Source organism: Lontra canadensis, unplaced genomic scaffold, assembly GCF_010015895.1.
Source record: "Lontra canadensis isolate GAN:19392208 unplaced genomic scaffold, GSC_riverotter_1.0 scaffold86, whole genome shotgun sequence".
NCBI lineage: Eukaryota > Metazoa > Chordata > Mammalia > Carnivora > Mustelidae > Lontra > Lontra canadensis.
This window is the reverse complement of record NW_022631080.1, coordinates 5,027,874-5,045,565: the sequence shown is the minus strand read 5'-3', so window position 1 is coordinate 5,045,565 and position 17,692 is coordinate 5,027,874. Positions and strand designations below refer to the sequence as shown.

At 40.0% G+C, this 17,692-nt stretch overlaps 1 protein-coding gene across 1 annotated transcript; it reads right to left on the bottom strand.

The window, feature by feature from the left end:
* Positions 1-1,919: 1,919 nt before the first annotated feature.
* Positions 1,920-2,954, bottom strand: MAGEB16 (MAGE family member B16). Its single transcript, XM_032883158.1, has one exon. The coding sequence runs from the start codon at positions 2,952-2,954 to the stop codon at positions 1,920-1,922; it is 1,035 nt and encodes a 344-aa protein (XP_032739049.1).
* Between the last annotated feature and the right edge of the window lie 14,738 nt (positions 2,955-17,692).

Below are 17,692 nucleotides of genomic sequence, written 5' to 3'. Positions count from 1 at the left end.
ATCACAGTACACTGAGAATTTTCTTACTCTTGGTGCATTGATAAAACTTTACCTCATGATTCTCTGCTATCTATCACCTAACTGAAAACGCCAAACATCTGCACAAATAAAATTGTGCACACTGAAAACCAAAATTCTTTCTATTCCATCTATTTCATCTATCTATCTATATATCTATCCATCCATCACCTATCTATCATTTGTCTATCTCTATCATCTATTACCCAAAGGTAATTTAATAGAGTCCTAGAAGTCTTATTATCCAAAGGTAAATAGAGTCCTATAAGGACTCCAGAATTTACAGAAACCGAGACACTGTAGATGGGGCACATGGGTGGCTCAGTTGGTTGAGCATCTCCTCTTGTTTTGGGATCAGGACATGATCTCAGGATTATGGGGTCTAGCCCTGGGTCAGACTCTGCACTCAGCAGAGACTCAGCTTGGGATTCTTACCCCATTCTTCTCCCTCCCCCTCTGCTCCATCCCTAGCCCCCCTCAAATAAATAAGGAAATAAAATCTTAAAAAAAAAGAATAGGGAATTTCTTCCTCACCTGGATGCAATTCAGAACGCCTAGAATTTGTGACAAGGACCAATTCCTTGCCTCCCTAGCTTCTGTTCCATTCAGACCACTCCTATTCCCACTAGTTTCACACCCTTAAAAATATAAGCATTTCTTAGACTATGCCAAATTATACTGAAAATAGCTTAAAATATGCCTTAAATGGAGTAGCCTCTCGGCCTCCTAAGCCAGGGTAACCAACGGTTTCTTGGTGTCTTATCTCAATAAAGTACCACTGTTATCTCTGAAAACTCTTTGAAGACTATGTGTATAAAAACTTGTTTGTGAATTATGTTCTGTGGAACAAGGATACCATCACAGGACAACTTCCATTCCTGCCCTAAAGATTTCTCCCTTTTTAAACTATACCCCCTAATTAACTACAAATAGTTTTCCATTCAAGGTTTTTGAGTCTCAACTGGGAGACACACCATCTGAAGGTCTAATTTCTGATCACCATCCCCTCAAGCTCAGCTTGCCCTAAGTCCAAATTTAAGTTAAAAATTAACACTCCCTACAGGAATTCCAGCTTTCCCAATGTCCAAAATCCCTTGTCCTTGGCCATTTACACTTGATAGTCTCATATGGAATACCCCCACTTACCTGCTAACTCCATCTTGTATTTGCCCCTAAGATATTAGAAGGCATCCCACTGTAATGATAGGATTGCTGATCCTATAAATAAAATTTGTAAGTGCAGTTGTAGGTATTGCTCATGCTATAATTTCAAAGACAAACATGGTGATTTCCAAAGAGCACATGTTCGATGAAGGTTTGGGGAATAAAAGAAACAGTGAGCATGGGGTCTAATTTATTGATGTTTATTTTTAATATATCCATAAACAAATTAAGCATATTAAAGTGTATATAATTTAATTGTATAAAACAAAATGTAAAAGGTAAAAGAGAGCCACAGATTGGCAATCTTTAATTTGTTCTCTATTTTTTTAACCCAACCACCTTAAAGCTGATCACTCTTACATTTCCAGTAAATGCCTATAGCAATTCCATGTTATGTTATTCTAGATGACAAAATAATACGGATTCACAATTAGTTTCACAAAATAACAAAGCTCGTATTATTAAACCTCATTATAACATTAAATGTGTGACCAATGTCATCCACAAACTTGTAGATTTTAAAGCTAATTAAATCTAAATTAAATTAAATCTACATTAAAGACACAATATTTGAACAAATACATTGTTAAAAAAGAATAAATTTTCAAGTTACATAATAATGTAGGAACACATAGGCATATCTACCATATTCCTTTCAGCCCCAACCCAGACCTAAATTCTATGAACACTAACTGCCCTTTCTCAAACACAAAGTGAAAAACCTGCCTCAGGCTTCTCTAGGAGTAAGAGAAATGGCTGGACTTGGCCCTAGAACACGCATTGGCCCCAAAAGTAGAAGTGGACCGGGAGGAAATTCTGGCGCGGGCCCTCTCTTCTTCATCTTGCAAAGCCTCCTCATACGGAGACGGGAAAGAGCTCGGGTCAGTCCCATGAACCTTGGCCAGAAACTCCAGGACTTTCATCTTGGTGGTTTCAGCGTGGGCTCTCGGGCCCCACAGGAATTCAAACTGTGCCGGATCACTGTCGGCCACCTGCCGGTACTCCAGGTACTTTTCCTTCACGAAATCTTTGGTGATGAGCTCCCTGGGCTCCCCAAAGATGGCATGCTTCTGCCCGGCATATATCCCCGTCAAATTCAGAACTTCCCAGACTTCCTCTTCGGTGGCACTGTTGCCCTTCATGAAGATCACACCCAGGATAAAGATCAGGATGCCGGTCTTGGGCATGCCCTCTTCACCATCCAGCACCCCATCATAGGTGAGGCCCAATTTGATGAAGAGGCCATAGCAGTGGTTTGTGGGATCCACGCTCTTCACATCAAGGCCAAAGACCATCTCCATGTGCTCACAGGCTCTCAGGAAGATCTCGGTGAAGTGGTCTTCATACTCTTTGGTGACGACCTTCATATCTGCCTCTGTCACGGGCTCTTTCATGTGATACTTGAAGAGCATGAAATTGACCAACGAAATCACTTTCTCATCTAGAGCACGTATGGGCACATTCTTGGGGGTGGACCCAACCCATGAGATGCCAACCTCTTCTTCTTGGCCACTGGCGCCCTCATTCAATTCACTTGATGAGGTGGTTGTCATGGCGATGGAAGATGAGCAGAAACTCTGATGACTCTCAGGGGTACTGGGTTTACCAGCATCAGGAGCCTCCTTGGAATTGCCAGGTATCAGAGGATAAGAGGAGAGATGGGTCTCTTGCAGAGCCTTGGAGACCTGGTCAACCTCCATATCTTGGATCTCACTGCAGGTCTGAAAGCACTGATCATATAAGCATTGTGGATTCTTTTGGTGCTGAGGCATGCTGACTTATATGAGTAGCAACAGACAGGAGTGAGGAGAGGAGAGTGGGCAATGGGGAGTCACGGCCTAAGAGGAAGAAGGAGACATGAGTGGCCTTGGCTGCTCAACCCCACTGGGGTGGCTCTGATAAAACTGCCTCCAGTGGACTTCTTCTGGGAACACTCTTCTAGGGCCTCACAGGTCTCCCAACCTCTTGGTTGCTATGCCCCTGAAGAACAATGAAGGAAGGAGTCTGAATGCTCCTGAGGAAGCAGCCAGCAAACCCAGGCTGAGAATTCTCAGAGACCGCAGAAAGCGGGGGGTGGTCGGGCTCTAGACAGCCATTTCTGTTCTGAGGGGGGTGGTCCCATCAGTCCTCCCTCAGGTGCATTGCCTTGGCTTTCGATAGGACCTGGTGTACCTCCCCTATCTTAATATGGGATGGCCCCCCGAAGACCAAAGTCACATCTCCTAAGACAACTGATGCAGGTACCTCTTCCAGAAGGCCTACCTCGGACTTCCCAAGGCTGACAGCGGGACCTAGACTGGGTGGAGGCTATCTATACTGCTGCTGGTGGTCCCCCCATTTCTCACTTCGTTGCCTTCTTTGAATCCAGGCAGGTCCTGGGATCCCTTCATTTGCTGACCTAACATTGTCCCTTCAGAACAAAGCCTCCACTTTCTGATTTCCAGAAGGTAATTAGGGCACTTGTCTACTGACAGCCTCTCCCATAGCCTCTCAGTGCTGACAACAGCTCAGGGCAGAATTCCTCATGATCTGCACTCTCCTGGTGTCAGCGGACCCTCAGTATTCACTCTGGGTTCTTGACTTGGCAACTGGTGGGGTCTCAGGTCTGACCCCTCTATGTGATGTCAACCCTTCTGTATGTAAGAATGCCTTATCCTCACGAGTTACCTGAGAAGGAAGTGAAGAAGGGCAGTTCCTTTCCCCCTTTTTTAAGGGTTTCCTGGGCTGACAGAAGGAGGTAGAAACTGTAAAGGTCCCTCTTTTCTGGGGTGGGTACGTCTACCCGTGGGATCTCACTCAAGTTCCTACTGTGATCTGTGAGAGGATCTGGATCCCTTTCCTTGATGACCTCATACGATATAGGTACATACACCAAGGATCTCACCTGTCTCCAACTCCCCAAAGAAGGGGGATCTTCTCATGTAGTCTCTGTGCAGAGTTCTCTGGACTGATAAAGGTCCAGGGTCTCTTTGATGACCCTATGTTTTGGGGTGGATCCCTTTCAGTTCTGACTCTGTATGTCCACATGGACTCCAGTACTGCCTGGTCACCCTGTCCTCTGCTGAATCTGACTATGTCCCAATCCCCTAGGTGTCCAGCGTAGGAAGTGAGCTAGGAAGACTCCTGACCGTCATTGTCTGGGACCTTTGCCCTTCAGACGTAATTCAATGACAACTGCCAGGGTCTAGGACTCCTCCTGACTGAACAAATGCTTTAACTTCCTGAGCCCCAGAGGAGGAAAGGAAAAGTCCCCTCTGCCTGCCATCCCTTCCCTGGGCCTCTCAGGGCTGACAACAGGGGAGGGGCTCTGTGCAGCCCCTCTGCCATCAATCAGTTGGTCGGTCCCAGCATCCTCACAAGTGCTAGTCTAATACTGGTTGGTGAGGTGCCTGCTGCCATCTATTACCTGGTGTTCCACCTTCCAATCAAGGCCCCACGTGTCCGAGACACCCAGAAAGGAAGTGAGGCGACACCTCATCTGCCGGACACAGAGACCTGACCACAGAGGCTTAATGCTGTGCCACAACCTCTACCCGCGATCCGGGGAAGCATGAGCACTCACTCGGGGTCCTCGCCGGGACTCCTACCAGAGTCCCCCGCGGGGCCTGAGGCTCCTTCCTTTGCCCACAGGACACCGCCTGCCTCGGGCTAAGCTCTTGCCTGCCTCGGGCTAAGCTCTCACCTCCCTCAGACTCTGGAGGCGTAAGTCAGCGATACTTCCGCCGCCCCTGCCCGAAGCCTCCCAGGGCTCACAGACTGGCCGAGGCTCACCGACTCCACCACTGTCTGGGGTCGGTGGGCCCCTCAGGACTCACTCCGGGGGCTTTTTCTGGACTACCAAGAGGTCAAGGGACTCAGCCCCGCAACAGAAACGCTGTCACCTCGATCAGATCGCAAACAGGAAGTGTGTCGTAGGCCAGCATGATAGGCGGGGCCGGGGTTACCGGAGTTGGACCGGGGCTCTCATCTAACGTGTCCCCTCATTTCTGTGATACGGGATCTCCTCAGCTCTCATTTGGAATCTTACTTGACTCCAAGCAGATCCTGGGAATCCTCCCTCTGCTGATGTGGTTCCACGCACCTCAGATGGAGTCCCGTACAGCCCCAGATCGAATGCCGCACAGCCAGACGGTCTTGAAGAGGAAATCAGAGGCGTCACATCCGGTTACACCTGCCTGGGGTCCTCTGGGCCGATAGGGGGGGGGCAGGGCTGTGCGTGCCAGGCTTTCACGGTGGTGGTTGCTGCTGGTCCCTCGTTAGAGTCCTGCTGACTTCTTGTAGCCTTGGAATTAATCCCTCCCTTGATCCCGTGTCATGCCTCTCATGCCAATGTCCTCATGCCCCTGGAACCCTCAAGCGGAATCGAGGGGATGCTTCAGTTGGGGAGCCCTGCCTGGGTCAGCAGGGCTCAAAGTAGGCACTGGCCCATGTCTGTGTGAACCACCGTCATTCTCTGGTTTTGGCTTCTTCTGTCCTTCCTGGGAGTTCTCGTTTTGGCTCCTTTCTTGTGACTTAAGGCTTTCTGGGAAATGCCGTATCTTGGCAAACTCTTGATGACTTTACCTCCTGAAAACCTTGTCAAGTGTGGAATGGGTCACGTCCCAGCCTCACTGTGAAATGAAGCTGGAACGCAAAACAGGCAGGGGCCGGGATCTCTGGTTATCAGACATGAAGGCTGGAATCAAGATATATTTATTTCACAGACAGAAGTCACAAGTAGTCAGAGAGGCAGGCAGGTAGGGTGGAGAAGCAGGCTCCCTGCTGAGCAGAGAGCTGGATGCCAGGCTTGATCCCAGGACCCTGGGACCATGACGTGAGCCAAACGCAGAGGGTTTGACCCGCTAAGCTACCCAGGCGCCCCTTGGAATCAAGATACAGTAATTAAACCAGAAGCTACCTGATGAATAGGATGCACAGGCATTTGGGGCACTCCCATCCTGCTGGGGTCCAATCTCCTCTGAGTTCTCCTGTTGGCTGAACTGAATCGTCATCCTGATGCCTACGAATTGTGTTTAGTTTTTTTTTTTAAAGATTTTATTTATTTATTTATTTATTTATTTATTTATTTGACAGACGGAGATCACAAGTCGGCAGAGAAGCAGGTAGAGAGAGAGGAGGACGTAGGCTCCCTGCTGAGCAGAGAGCCCCATGCAGAGCTCCATCCCAGGACCCTGGGATCATGACCTGAGCCAAAGGCAGGGGCTTTAACCCACTGAGCCACCCAGGCAACCCACGAATTGTGTTTAGTAAAGTGCAGAACAGATAAGACTGAAGCATGAATCTGAAGCCAAATAGGTTAAGGACTGGCATACCATATCAACAGATCAATTTTAAAAATGTATTTCAATTGATAGAGAAATGTGTTTCATAAAAATAATCATTATTCTTTCATGATGGAAGGTATGTTTTCAAAGTAGATAAAGGATATCTACCAAAAAATCCCCAGAGTAAAAATCATATCTCATGTGGAAATCTTGAAACCTTTTTATTTTAATATTGAGAAGAGAGAAATGCCTGCTATCACCATTTGTAGTCTATATTTTAATAAAGACACTAAAAAAAAAAGTAACAGGAAACAGTAGTAATCACAGAGATAGAAACCAGAAAATAAGAAACAATGTCAGTATAATTAACATGAATAAAGTGTATATGAGGAAAATATACTAATGTTAAACTATTAAATCAATAAAAATGCCTTTAAATAAAATTACTGGCTATGAGATCAATATACAAAGAGACACTTTCTTTTTGGTAGCAACGTAGTATAATGAATTAAAGGATATCTTATAAATTATCATAATAAATACCTGATTCTTAAAAATATACATAATAAAAATATAAGAACTCTATGGAAAAATTATATAGCTATTATTTATTGAAATTGCTAAAGACTTAAATAAATGGAAAAATATGCTTTTACAGGGATGTTTCAATTACGTAAACATGTTAAATTTTCCTCAAATTTAATCTATTAATGACCGTAATCCCTCATCCTCAATAAAGCTACATAACTTTTACTTGTAAATGTTTATATACATGTGAATTCTGTGTGAATGCTGACAAGATAATTCTAAAATTTATTCTTTTTAAGGATTTTATTCATTTATCTGAGAGAGAGAGAGCATGAGAGGGGAGAAGGTCAGAGGGAGGAGCAGACTGCAGGATGAGTGGGGAGTAATTCTGAAATTTAAATTGGCTTGCAAATGGCTATGAATAGCTAATATACTCTTGAAAAGAAAGATGTGATATTAAATACTGTAGTAATAAGAGTTTGTGGTATAGGTGTTGGCATAGACAAATAGACCAAAAGAAGTGAATAGCATGTTCCAAACAGATGCACTATATCTTGTGTCCTGGTGCATTAAAGTTAGCTACTCAGAGAAGTAGGGGAAAGAATATTGTTTTTTTTTTAATAAGAAATCACACTAGTACATTTTGATATTCATATTAAAAACAAATGTGATTAAAATCCTCCCTTACACTTAATAGAAATTCTAGTTCTAAGCAGATTAAAAACTCATTTTAAACCTTTTTATTCTGACAGTTTTCATACTCACGTAAGTGAGGGGTATACCACATTAACATACTAAATGAAAAAAATCATTCCTAAGTTGCTAAATTGATTTATAAAAATCAGTATTCATTCATAATGAAAAGACGTCTTATCTCACTAGATAAAGTATACTTAGAAAAACTCTACAGTAAACATTATACTTGCTGTCAACTCACTGAGAGCCTTTACTTTAAAACTGGGAAGGAGATGAAGATGCCAACTATCACCATTTCTATTCAATATTTTAATGAAGATCCTATATAGGGAACTAATGGAAACAAATCAAAGATATTTGGATTGGAAAATAAGAAACAAAGCTAGCTTATCATTAAGAGATGATAAGAACGTATATGAAGAAAATCTACTAATGATAAATTTTCCCATAAGTAAAGTTGTTTATAAAGGTTGGTGGGTATAATATTAATAGGAAAAATGTATTTGTGTCTGTGGTAACAAAATGAATGAAAAAAATTAAACAAAATAGGGGCACCTGGCTGGCTTAGTCATGAGTCAAGCCCCACATTGGAGGTAGAGATTATATAAAAAAATTTTCAAAAATAAAAAATAAATTATACAAAGTACAATTTGTAGATTACCATGACAAAATACCAGGTACCTGTAAGTAAATACAATTCTAAAAGTTTATCAAGTCAGGGAAAAAAAATACACTGATAGTATTTAGAGAAATTAATGAAGCCCTAACTAAAAACAGAAATATGTTTTTAGATAAAAGTTTCAATATTATGACCATACTAAGTCTCCTCAAATTTAATCTCCAGATGACTGTCATCCTTTTCCTACAAATAAAACCCCAAATGTTTGTGTGTAAATGTCTATGTCCATGTGTATGTGTCTTTGAAACTTGACAAGCTGATTATAAAATTTAAATGGATTCACAGGGACACATGGGTGGCTCTGTTGGTTAAGCATCTGCCTTCAGCTCGGGTCATGATCCCAGATCAGGTCCCACTGGGCTCCCTGCTCAGTAGGGAGCCTGCTTCTCCCTCTATCTGCCACTCCCCCTGCCTGTTCTCTCTCTCTCTCTCTGACAAATAAATAAAAACTTTAAAAATTAATAAATAATTTGATTCACAAGTGGCCCAGAATACCTTATATCTTCTTGAAAAATAAAAATAAAATACACCTTAATTTACTAACTATTAAGAATTACTAAAAGTCTATAATAATCAACAGCTTATGGCATAAGTGCAGGCATAGGCAAACAGATCAGTGTAACTAAACAGTATCCTCTGACAGACCTACTTATGCACTGTTGCTTAATTTATTAAAAGTGTGCCATTGCAGGGGTGCCTGGGTGGCTCAGTCCTTACGCGGCTGCTTTCGGCTCAGGTCATGGTCCCAGGGTCCTAGGATCAAGCCCCGCATTGGGCTTCCTGCTCCACGGGAAGCCTGCTTCTCCCTCTCCCACTTCCACTCCCCCTGCTTGTGCTCCCTCTCTCACTGTGTCTGTCTCTGTCAAATAAATAACTAAAATCTTAAAAAAAAAAAAGTCTGCTATTGCAGAAAAGTGGGGACAGAGTAGTATTTTTATGAAGAAATGACAGTGGAACAGTTGGTTGTAGAAGAATTCAGACCAGAGGTAGAGTTCTACCTTTGTCCTACTCTAGCCCTGAACTTGGGCACATAACCAGACTTTCTAATCCTCAGGCTCTTCATCTGTTAAATAGGTTTGAGAAGTGCTGTCCTCTAAGACTGTCAAAATGCATGCAACATACACAAAGAACCTATTATTCTGCCTGGCGGATTTTAGATCATTAATGAATAGTTGATGGACGCATGAAGTGCTATGGGACATGGAATTACAAATCTAATAAAAAAGCTGCTTCGTAGGTAAAACTCCACCAATTTTCCCCATTTGAGGATAGACTGAGTGTTGGGGAGTCTAAATGGGTGCAACTCCAAACTCTTAAAATTTTTGTGAAGGGCTCTCTTCTCTGTCCCTCCCAGCTGCCTTTCCATCTAAACCATCCCTATTTTCATTCATTCTACTGCAAGCAGAACTCTATCTCTTCTATGTAGATTTACAAAATTACATTTAAGATCACTTCATTCAAATGCTCTTTTTAATGGAGCAGGCTCTGCTCTCTCAGTGCAGGACAAAGAGTGCCCGCCCCATGTCTCCTTCATATCCTGCCTCAATGGAATATCGGACTTATTTCTCAGAACCTCTTGGGACACAATACTCCTAAAACACCCGGTTTGTGTACTGAGCTCAACTGCCTGGGAAAGAGTGCCCAACTCCTTCCAGTACTGCTGCAGGGGCAGATTCTCTCTGGTTTATCTAAGATACCAAAGTAATTGTTGTGAGCAGTTTTTCATTCCAGGCCTAGTCTCTCAACTCTAAGATACATCATTCAAGTGTTTGGCCTTTGTTTACCACTCTGAGAACTTTATCTGGCCCACCGCCCCATTTAACTTAAAATTACCTCCCACTGAAGAAGTGGCAGTTTCCAAAACCTCAAACTTCCTTGTTTCATGACATTTACACTTGACTATTCTGAAACCCATCCGCACCAACCCCCGCCAGAAAAACATAATGATCTTAATATGTATGCTCACACAGAAGAGCTTCAAAAACATAATATAAAATCTGAGAGAATTGAATGGATTTATAGACAAATCCATGCTTATAGTTGGAGATTTAAACGCCTCTCTCCAAGGGATCAGCAATAGTAATAGAAAGGAACTCATTAAGGATTTAGAGGTTATAAATACAGGATAAAGGTATAGAACTGAACAGTAGCACAATCCAACAGGATACAACTGATGTTTATCGAACACAACCCAACACAACAGAACACATGTTGTTTTCAAGCACACACAGAATATTCAATAAGTTAGACCATATCATGAGTAATAAAAGAAACTTAACAATGGTAAAAGAATGAAATGATACAGAGTGTGTTTTGTGAATATAATGGAATGAAACTAGCAATCAAAAACAGAGCTATAACAGGGAAATCCCCAAACCATTAGAAATTAAACATACCTCTAAAATATATATAGGCAAAGAGTATTTCTCAAGGTAAATTTAAAATTGTGTTCAAATAAATAAATGAAAAATTAAATACAGTATATCAAAATCTGTGGAATGCAGGTAAGGCAGTAATTCAAAAATATTTATAGCATGAATTGCTTATCCTAGCGTATCAGTTTTCTCTTCCTGCCTTAACAAATTACCATCAATTTAGCAGCTTAAAACAACAAAAATGTATTATTTTACAGTTCTACAGGTACAAAGCCTGACATGAGGTCATTGTGTTGCCAAGACTGTTGTACTTTCTACAAGCTCTAGGGTCAATCAACCAAGAAAATATTGCAATGCTTACTGTGGATTCACCAAACAAAAGAACTGAAAAATATGTGAAACCAAAGCTGATAGAATTGAAAAGAAACACAGATAAATCTATAAGTACGTTTGGAGTTGCTGAGAGTTTAGCTCAGCTACTCCATGGTATTTTTGCCTTGGCATTCATTTTGTTTGGCCAAGCAGCCTGCAGGGACCTTAAACTGACATTAACCTCTCCTGCAAATGCATGCCCTAGGTAGCATCCTGCAGACTCACAAGTAAATGTTAAGTTCCTGATACAACTTCACCAACAGCTCTTTTGATCAAGTTTCTCCCCTCCTTCCCAGAACCTTTTCTTTGATGTACCCCTTAGATACGATCCCTGTGTAATTCACCAAAACTCTGCTCCTTTGGTTTGAATTGACCAATCCAGCCTTAGCCTGGGACTAACCCAGGAACACTAATAAAGACATGTGTTCCATGTCCTGCCTCTTTCTACATTCTGCTTTGATCTCCCTATGTGGTCCCTCAAGGCATACTATGTACATCCTCCAAGATCTGTAAGTAGTAAACTCAATTTCAATTTCTATTGTGGTCCGTTGTTGAACTACATAGCTTACTATGTAGCACTTTGTGCTCCACTTAACAAATGTTAATTTAATAAAGACATAAGAAGAGTGTTCAACACTCCTCTCTCAACAAATGATAGAACACATACAAGATACAAAATCAATAAGGATTTAAAAGAACCATCAACCAACAGAATCTAAAAATATTTATGAACATTCTACACAAAACCAGGAGAATGCACATTCTTTTCAAGATCCTATGCAATATATACCAAGATAGACCATATCCTAATTAATAAAAGAAACCTCAACAAATTGAAAATAATTATATTCATAACAGAGTGTGCTCTCTGACCATAATGGAATCAATATTAAAATCAATTAACAGAAGAACAAGAAAACACCAAATATTTGGAAACTAAGAAACATACTTCTAAATACACCATGGGGGACGCCTGGGTGGCTCAGTTGGTTGGGCAGCTGCCTTCGGCTCAGGTCATGATCCCAGCGTCCTGGGATCGAGTCCCGCATCGGGCTCCTTGCTTGGTGGGGAGCCTGCTTCTCCCTCTGACTCTGCCTGCCACTCTGTCTGCCTGTGCTCGCTCTCGCTCTCTCTAACAAATAAATAAATAAAATCTTTAAATACACCATGGGTCAAAGATGAAGTCTATAAAGAAATTTAAAAATGCACAAACTGAATTTAAATAAAAATATAACATTTCAAAATTTGTGTGGGCACAGCTAAAGCAGTGCTGAGTAAAATTTATAGCAGTAAGATAGTGCTTTTAAAAAGTGGGGGGAAAAGGTGGAAAATTCTCAAATCTGTAATCTAAACTCATACCACAAGAACCTAAATAAGGAAGAGCAAAATAAACCCAAAGCATGGGAAGGAAAAAAATGGTAAGGAGCAGAACTTGATGAAAGTATAAGCAAGCAACAAAAAGAGGGGACAATTAATGAAACAAAGAGCTGGTGTTTTTTGTGGGCTTTTTTAAAGGAAGAATCAATAACACTGATAAACCTCTAGTAAGACTGACAAAGAAAGAAGAAAAAAGAAAAAAGTTACTAAAGTCTGAAAGGAACAGAACATCATACTGACAGAAAATAACAATAATAATAATGATAATAATGAGTATAGTTATTATCATTGAAAAAAAGTCAGCAACTGTTTGTGACAAAAGTCTTAGGAAATAATAGAGAGTTCCTTCAACTTGATAATGAACATCTATGAAAATCCCTATTTTGACATTATACTTAATGGTGAAATACTCAATGACTTCCCCTTAAGATAGAGAACAAGGCCAAGACGTCCACTCTCACCACTGCTATTTAACATGCTGCTAGAATTCCTAGACAGCCCATTAAGGCAAGAAAGAAAATAAAAGTCGTAAGGATTACATATGAGTAGATAATCCTGTGCCTCTTTGAAGATGTCATGACTGTGCATATAAAAAAATCCCAAGAAATCTATAAAACAACTCCTAGGCCTAATAAGTAAGTGCAGCATGGTTGCAGGCTATAGGATCAACATACAAACATCAGTTGTATTTTTTAAAGATTTTATTTATTTATTTGACACAGAGAGATAGCAAGAAAGAGCACAAGCAGGGGGAGGGACAGGCAGAGGGAGAAATGGGTTCCTGTTGAGCAGAGAGGCCCATGTGGAACTCGATCCAAGGACCCTGAGATCATGACCTGAGCCTAAGGCAGATGCCAAACCAACTGAGCCACCCAGGCACCACTAGTTTAATTTCAATACACTATCAATAAACATATAGAAACTACAGATGCAATACCATTGACAATTGCTCAAAAAAACCCTAAATCTGAAATACAAAGGTATAAATACAAGGTATAAGGTATAAATCTAAGGTATAAATCTAAGAAAACATCAGACCTTGTTTGCTGAAAAGAACAAAATCCAGAGGTCAAATACATTTTTTAAAAGATTGTATTTATTTGTTTATATGAGAGAGAGAGAGAGAGAGAGAGAGAGGGAAAGCACAAGTCAGGAGGAAAGGCAGACGGAGAGGGAGAAGCAGAAACCCTGCTAAGCAGGGAGCCCAATTTGGGCCTTGATCCCAGCAACCTGGGATCATGACCTGACCCAAAGGCAGACGCTTAACCAACTGAGCCAACCAGGCACCCACAAATAATATATAAATAAATGGAATGCTATAGCATGTTCACAGATTAAAAGAATCAACATAGTAATAGTATCAATTCTTATCAAATTAATAAATAGGTTTAACACAATTCCTATCAAAATGTCAGCAATATTTTTTATATACATAATCTTATCTAAAAATTTATACAGAAAGGCAAAGGAACTAGAATAGCTAAAGCAATTTTTAAAAAGAAAAGTAAAATGGGAAGAACTGCTATATCAGATTTAGAGACATTATTTAGCTATAGTAATCAAGATTCTGTGATATTGATGGTTGGATGGACATATAGATGATTGGAACAGAATAGAGACTGTAGAAATAACCCCACATAACTATGGACAACTGATTTTCAACAACGTTGCAAAAGCAATTAGATGGAGGATGAATAGATTTTATTAAAACTGATGTTGGAGCAATTGAACATCCATTAGGGAAAAAACAAACTTTGACCTAAACTTCATATCTTACATAAAAATAAATTCAAATATAACAGATTTAAATGTAAAATGTAAAGATATTAAATTTTTTAAAGAAATGTTGGAACAGGGTGCCTGGGTGGCTCAGTCAGTTTAAGCATTCACCTATGTAAAAAAGATTTATATGTGGAATATCTAAAGATCTCTGAAAGCTCAATATTTAAAAAAGGAAACAATTTAATTAGGAAATAGGGTGCATGGGGTGCTCAGTTGGTTAAGTGTCAGACTCTTGATTTCAGGTTGGGCTATGGTCTCAGTGCTGTGAGAGCCCCTACTGGGCTCTGTGCTCAGTGGGAGTCTGCTTGAGGATTCTCTCTCTCCTTCTCGCTTTGCCCCTCTCCCTGCTCTAATATAAAAACAAGTAAATCTTAAAAAAAAAAAAAGGATAAAGACATCGTGAAATAAAAAATACATATAGTGGTCTCTGCTCCCATTCCTGGAACAGAGCCCCTAAAATCCTTATAGTTTCCTAAATGATAAGAACATTAGGAATATCTCACATCTCTTGTAATATTTGTCTTTGACCCCATCCCTGACATAAGGATCCGAAACCCCTTGTGATTTCCTAAGTGATGAGAGTACTAGGGCCATAATTTTTTCTAATGAGGTGACTCTGGATGGACTCCTGGATGACTCCTGGATGGGGGCTGGTCACCAGAAAGGCCAACCAAGCCATGATCAGAAGCTTGGAAATATCAGCCTCATCCCCATTATCCAGAGGGGAGAGAGGGGCATTGTTCATGCCTACATGAGGAAGCCACCATAAAATCTGAATAGTGGGTCTGGAGAACTTCTAGTAGGGCAAATAACAGATCTTACCCTATGTACCTCTTCATCTGGCTATTCATCTATACTGTTCATCGTATCATTTAATAAATTCTGTGAGCTGCTCTAGAAAATGAATTAAACCCAAGGAGGGGGCCTTGGGAACCTCTGAAGTTGGCTAGAAGCATAGGTGACAACCTGGGCCTGCAACTGGTGTTCTAAATGTGTGTTGCTGGGGGAGGGGAAAGTGTTGGGGCTGGGGGGCAAGGTGGTGGATGGTGACAGTGTTGTGGAAGTGAGCCCTCATCTTTGGGTAGATAGTGTCAGAACTGAGTTAAATTGTAGGATACCCAGCTGGTGTCACAGAGAATTGTTTGTTATGGAGGAAAAAACCCTCCATATATTTGGTGACCAGAATTGTCAGAGGTATGAGTGTTCTGTGTATCTAGTAAAGGAGACACATGGGACAGAAATATATAGTATGGAAGAAATGGATTTTTCCTTACAGAAGAAAGTAGAAAATTGAGTTTTTTCCTATACAGATATGAAGAGACATTTCCCTGAAGAGGATATGCAGATAGCAAAGAAGCACATGAAAAGAAGTTCAACTTCACTACACTTCAGGAAAATGCAAAATAAGGATCATGTTGAGATACTTCCATATACTTATCAGAACACCTAAAATTTAAAAAAAATGGTAACAATACCAAATGTTGATAACAATGCAGAGCAACTAGATGACCCATACATTGCTGGTGGGAATGTAAAATGGTACGGCAACTCTGAATATTGGTGAAAAGTAAAAAAAAAACCAAAAACAAAAAACAAAAAAAACCCCCCAAAACACTAAATATACATTCACAATATGAACTAGAAATTATACAACTGATTATTTATCCCAGAAAATGAAATCTTATGTCCACAAGAAAACCTATACATAATTGTTCACAGTAGCCTATTCCATTATTTAAAAACTGTCATTATGAAAAAATTATTCCTGCTAACCACATTCTCTGATATGCCAGTTTAGGATCACCTTTTTCAAAGTGAACAAATATTTATCTTTATTTTTACACTGCAAATGTGATAACTACAAATTTGAAACTGAATTTTTTAAAAGATTTGATTTATTTATTTGACAGACAGAGAGATCACAAGTAAGCAGAGAGGCAGGCAGAGAGAGAGGGGGAAGCAGGTTCCCCGTGGAGCAGAGAGCCTGATGTGGGGCTCGATCCCAGAACCCTAAGATCATGACCTGAGTCAAAGGCAGAAGCTTAACCCACTGAACCACCCAGGCGCCCCAAAACTGAAAATTTGAAATGTGCAGCCAAGTATAAAGAAAAATACAAACTCCCATCAGAGAAACACAGTTATTTTAACACAAGTGGTAAATTTCTCTCTGATCTTTTAATATGTACATGTCTGTGTTTATAACATGAGTGTGTATATATATACATATATATGACATGTTACATAGACATATTAATATCTATTATTTAACATTTACTATATACCAGATGCTAAGAACATGTATTTTATGTACATTTTCATATTTAATCTTCATTATAAACTTATTTACCTTCTCATGTTTAAAAATATTGAAGCAGAGAAACATTAAAAAAAAAAATCCAGTATCCACAGCTATCAGGTTACTAAGTGTTGGAGTAGAGGTTTAGAATGGCACTCTGATTAGCCTGTCTGTCATACAGTAGACATGTAACCATCATATAAATACACATGTATACAGACATACACCTGAATATATCCCAGAAAACTTGGCAATAATTTAACAAAATTGTTGACTTAACTATCTGTAGGAAGTCCTGAAGGTCCATGATCCTTGGCATGTAATTTATGGCAAGAAAACTTAGTCATATTTTTGGCTGAGCTAGTTTGTAAGAATAGGTCTCTTGTGTGAACCTAATAGACTGATTCCTACCAAGTATGTCATGGATGTAGAAGGAAAGGTATGCAGAGCTGAGAATAAAACTATGAACTGGGGATATACAATGGGGACTTGTAACAATGGTAAACCATGGACATAACAAATGTTAACTACATAGAGGTATATGATAAATGACATCCAAATGGAAAAAGTCTACATGAGCTTTTAAATTACACAGAGAATGAGTTATATTTTGAATTTCTAAATATAAAATAAACCATAAATTATTTGTAACATTTGGTTACCCTAATTGACTTTTCTTTGCATACTTCTAGTTTCCAAAGATCCTGATGATTTAAATAGTCTAAGTCATCCATCAGATAATAAACATGACCAGTCAACCTCATGTACTCCATAAAAACTTTTTTCTTTCTTAATGATCATTGGGATGGATATGGAGACACTCTAATCATTGAAACCCATTCATTTGAACTCATTCTTGGTGTTTTAATTGTCTGCAGGATACTGAGTGCTCATCACACTGCTCATTTTAGAATTAATGTAGATATTGAAAATCTACTCTTCCTGACCTTGGCTATCATAACATTTGGATACTATTACATCACAAAGTATCTATTTCTTTTTCATGTATGACATCTAATTTTTTGTTTTAGCATCAACTAAATTTACCCACCCTTGCTTTATCTTTACTTTAGATGTTTTAAAGAAGCTATAATGTATGAGAACTTTGTATTTTATTTTATGAGATAATATAATTTGGTTA

What these genes read in the sequence shown, in the direction of transcription:
- MAGEB16 (XM_032883158.1), bottom strand. Translation starts at nt 2,954, where the DNA reads ATGCCTCAGCACCAAAAGAATCCACAATGCTTATATGATCAGTGCTTT.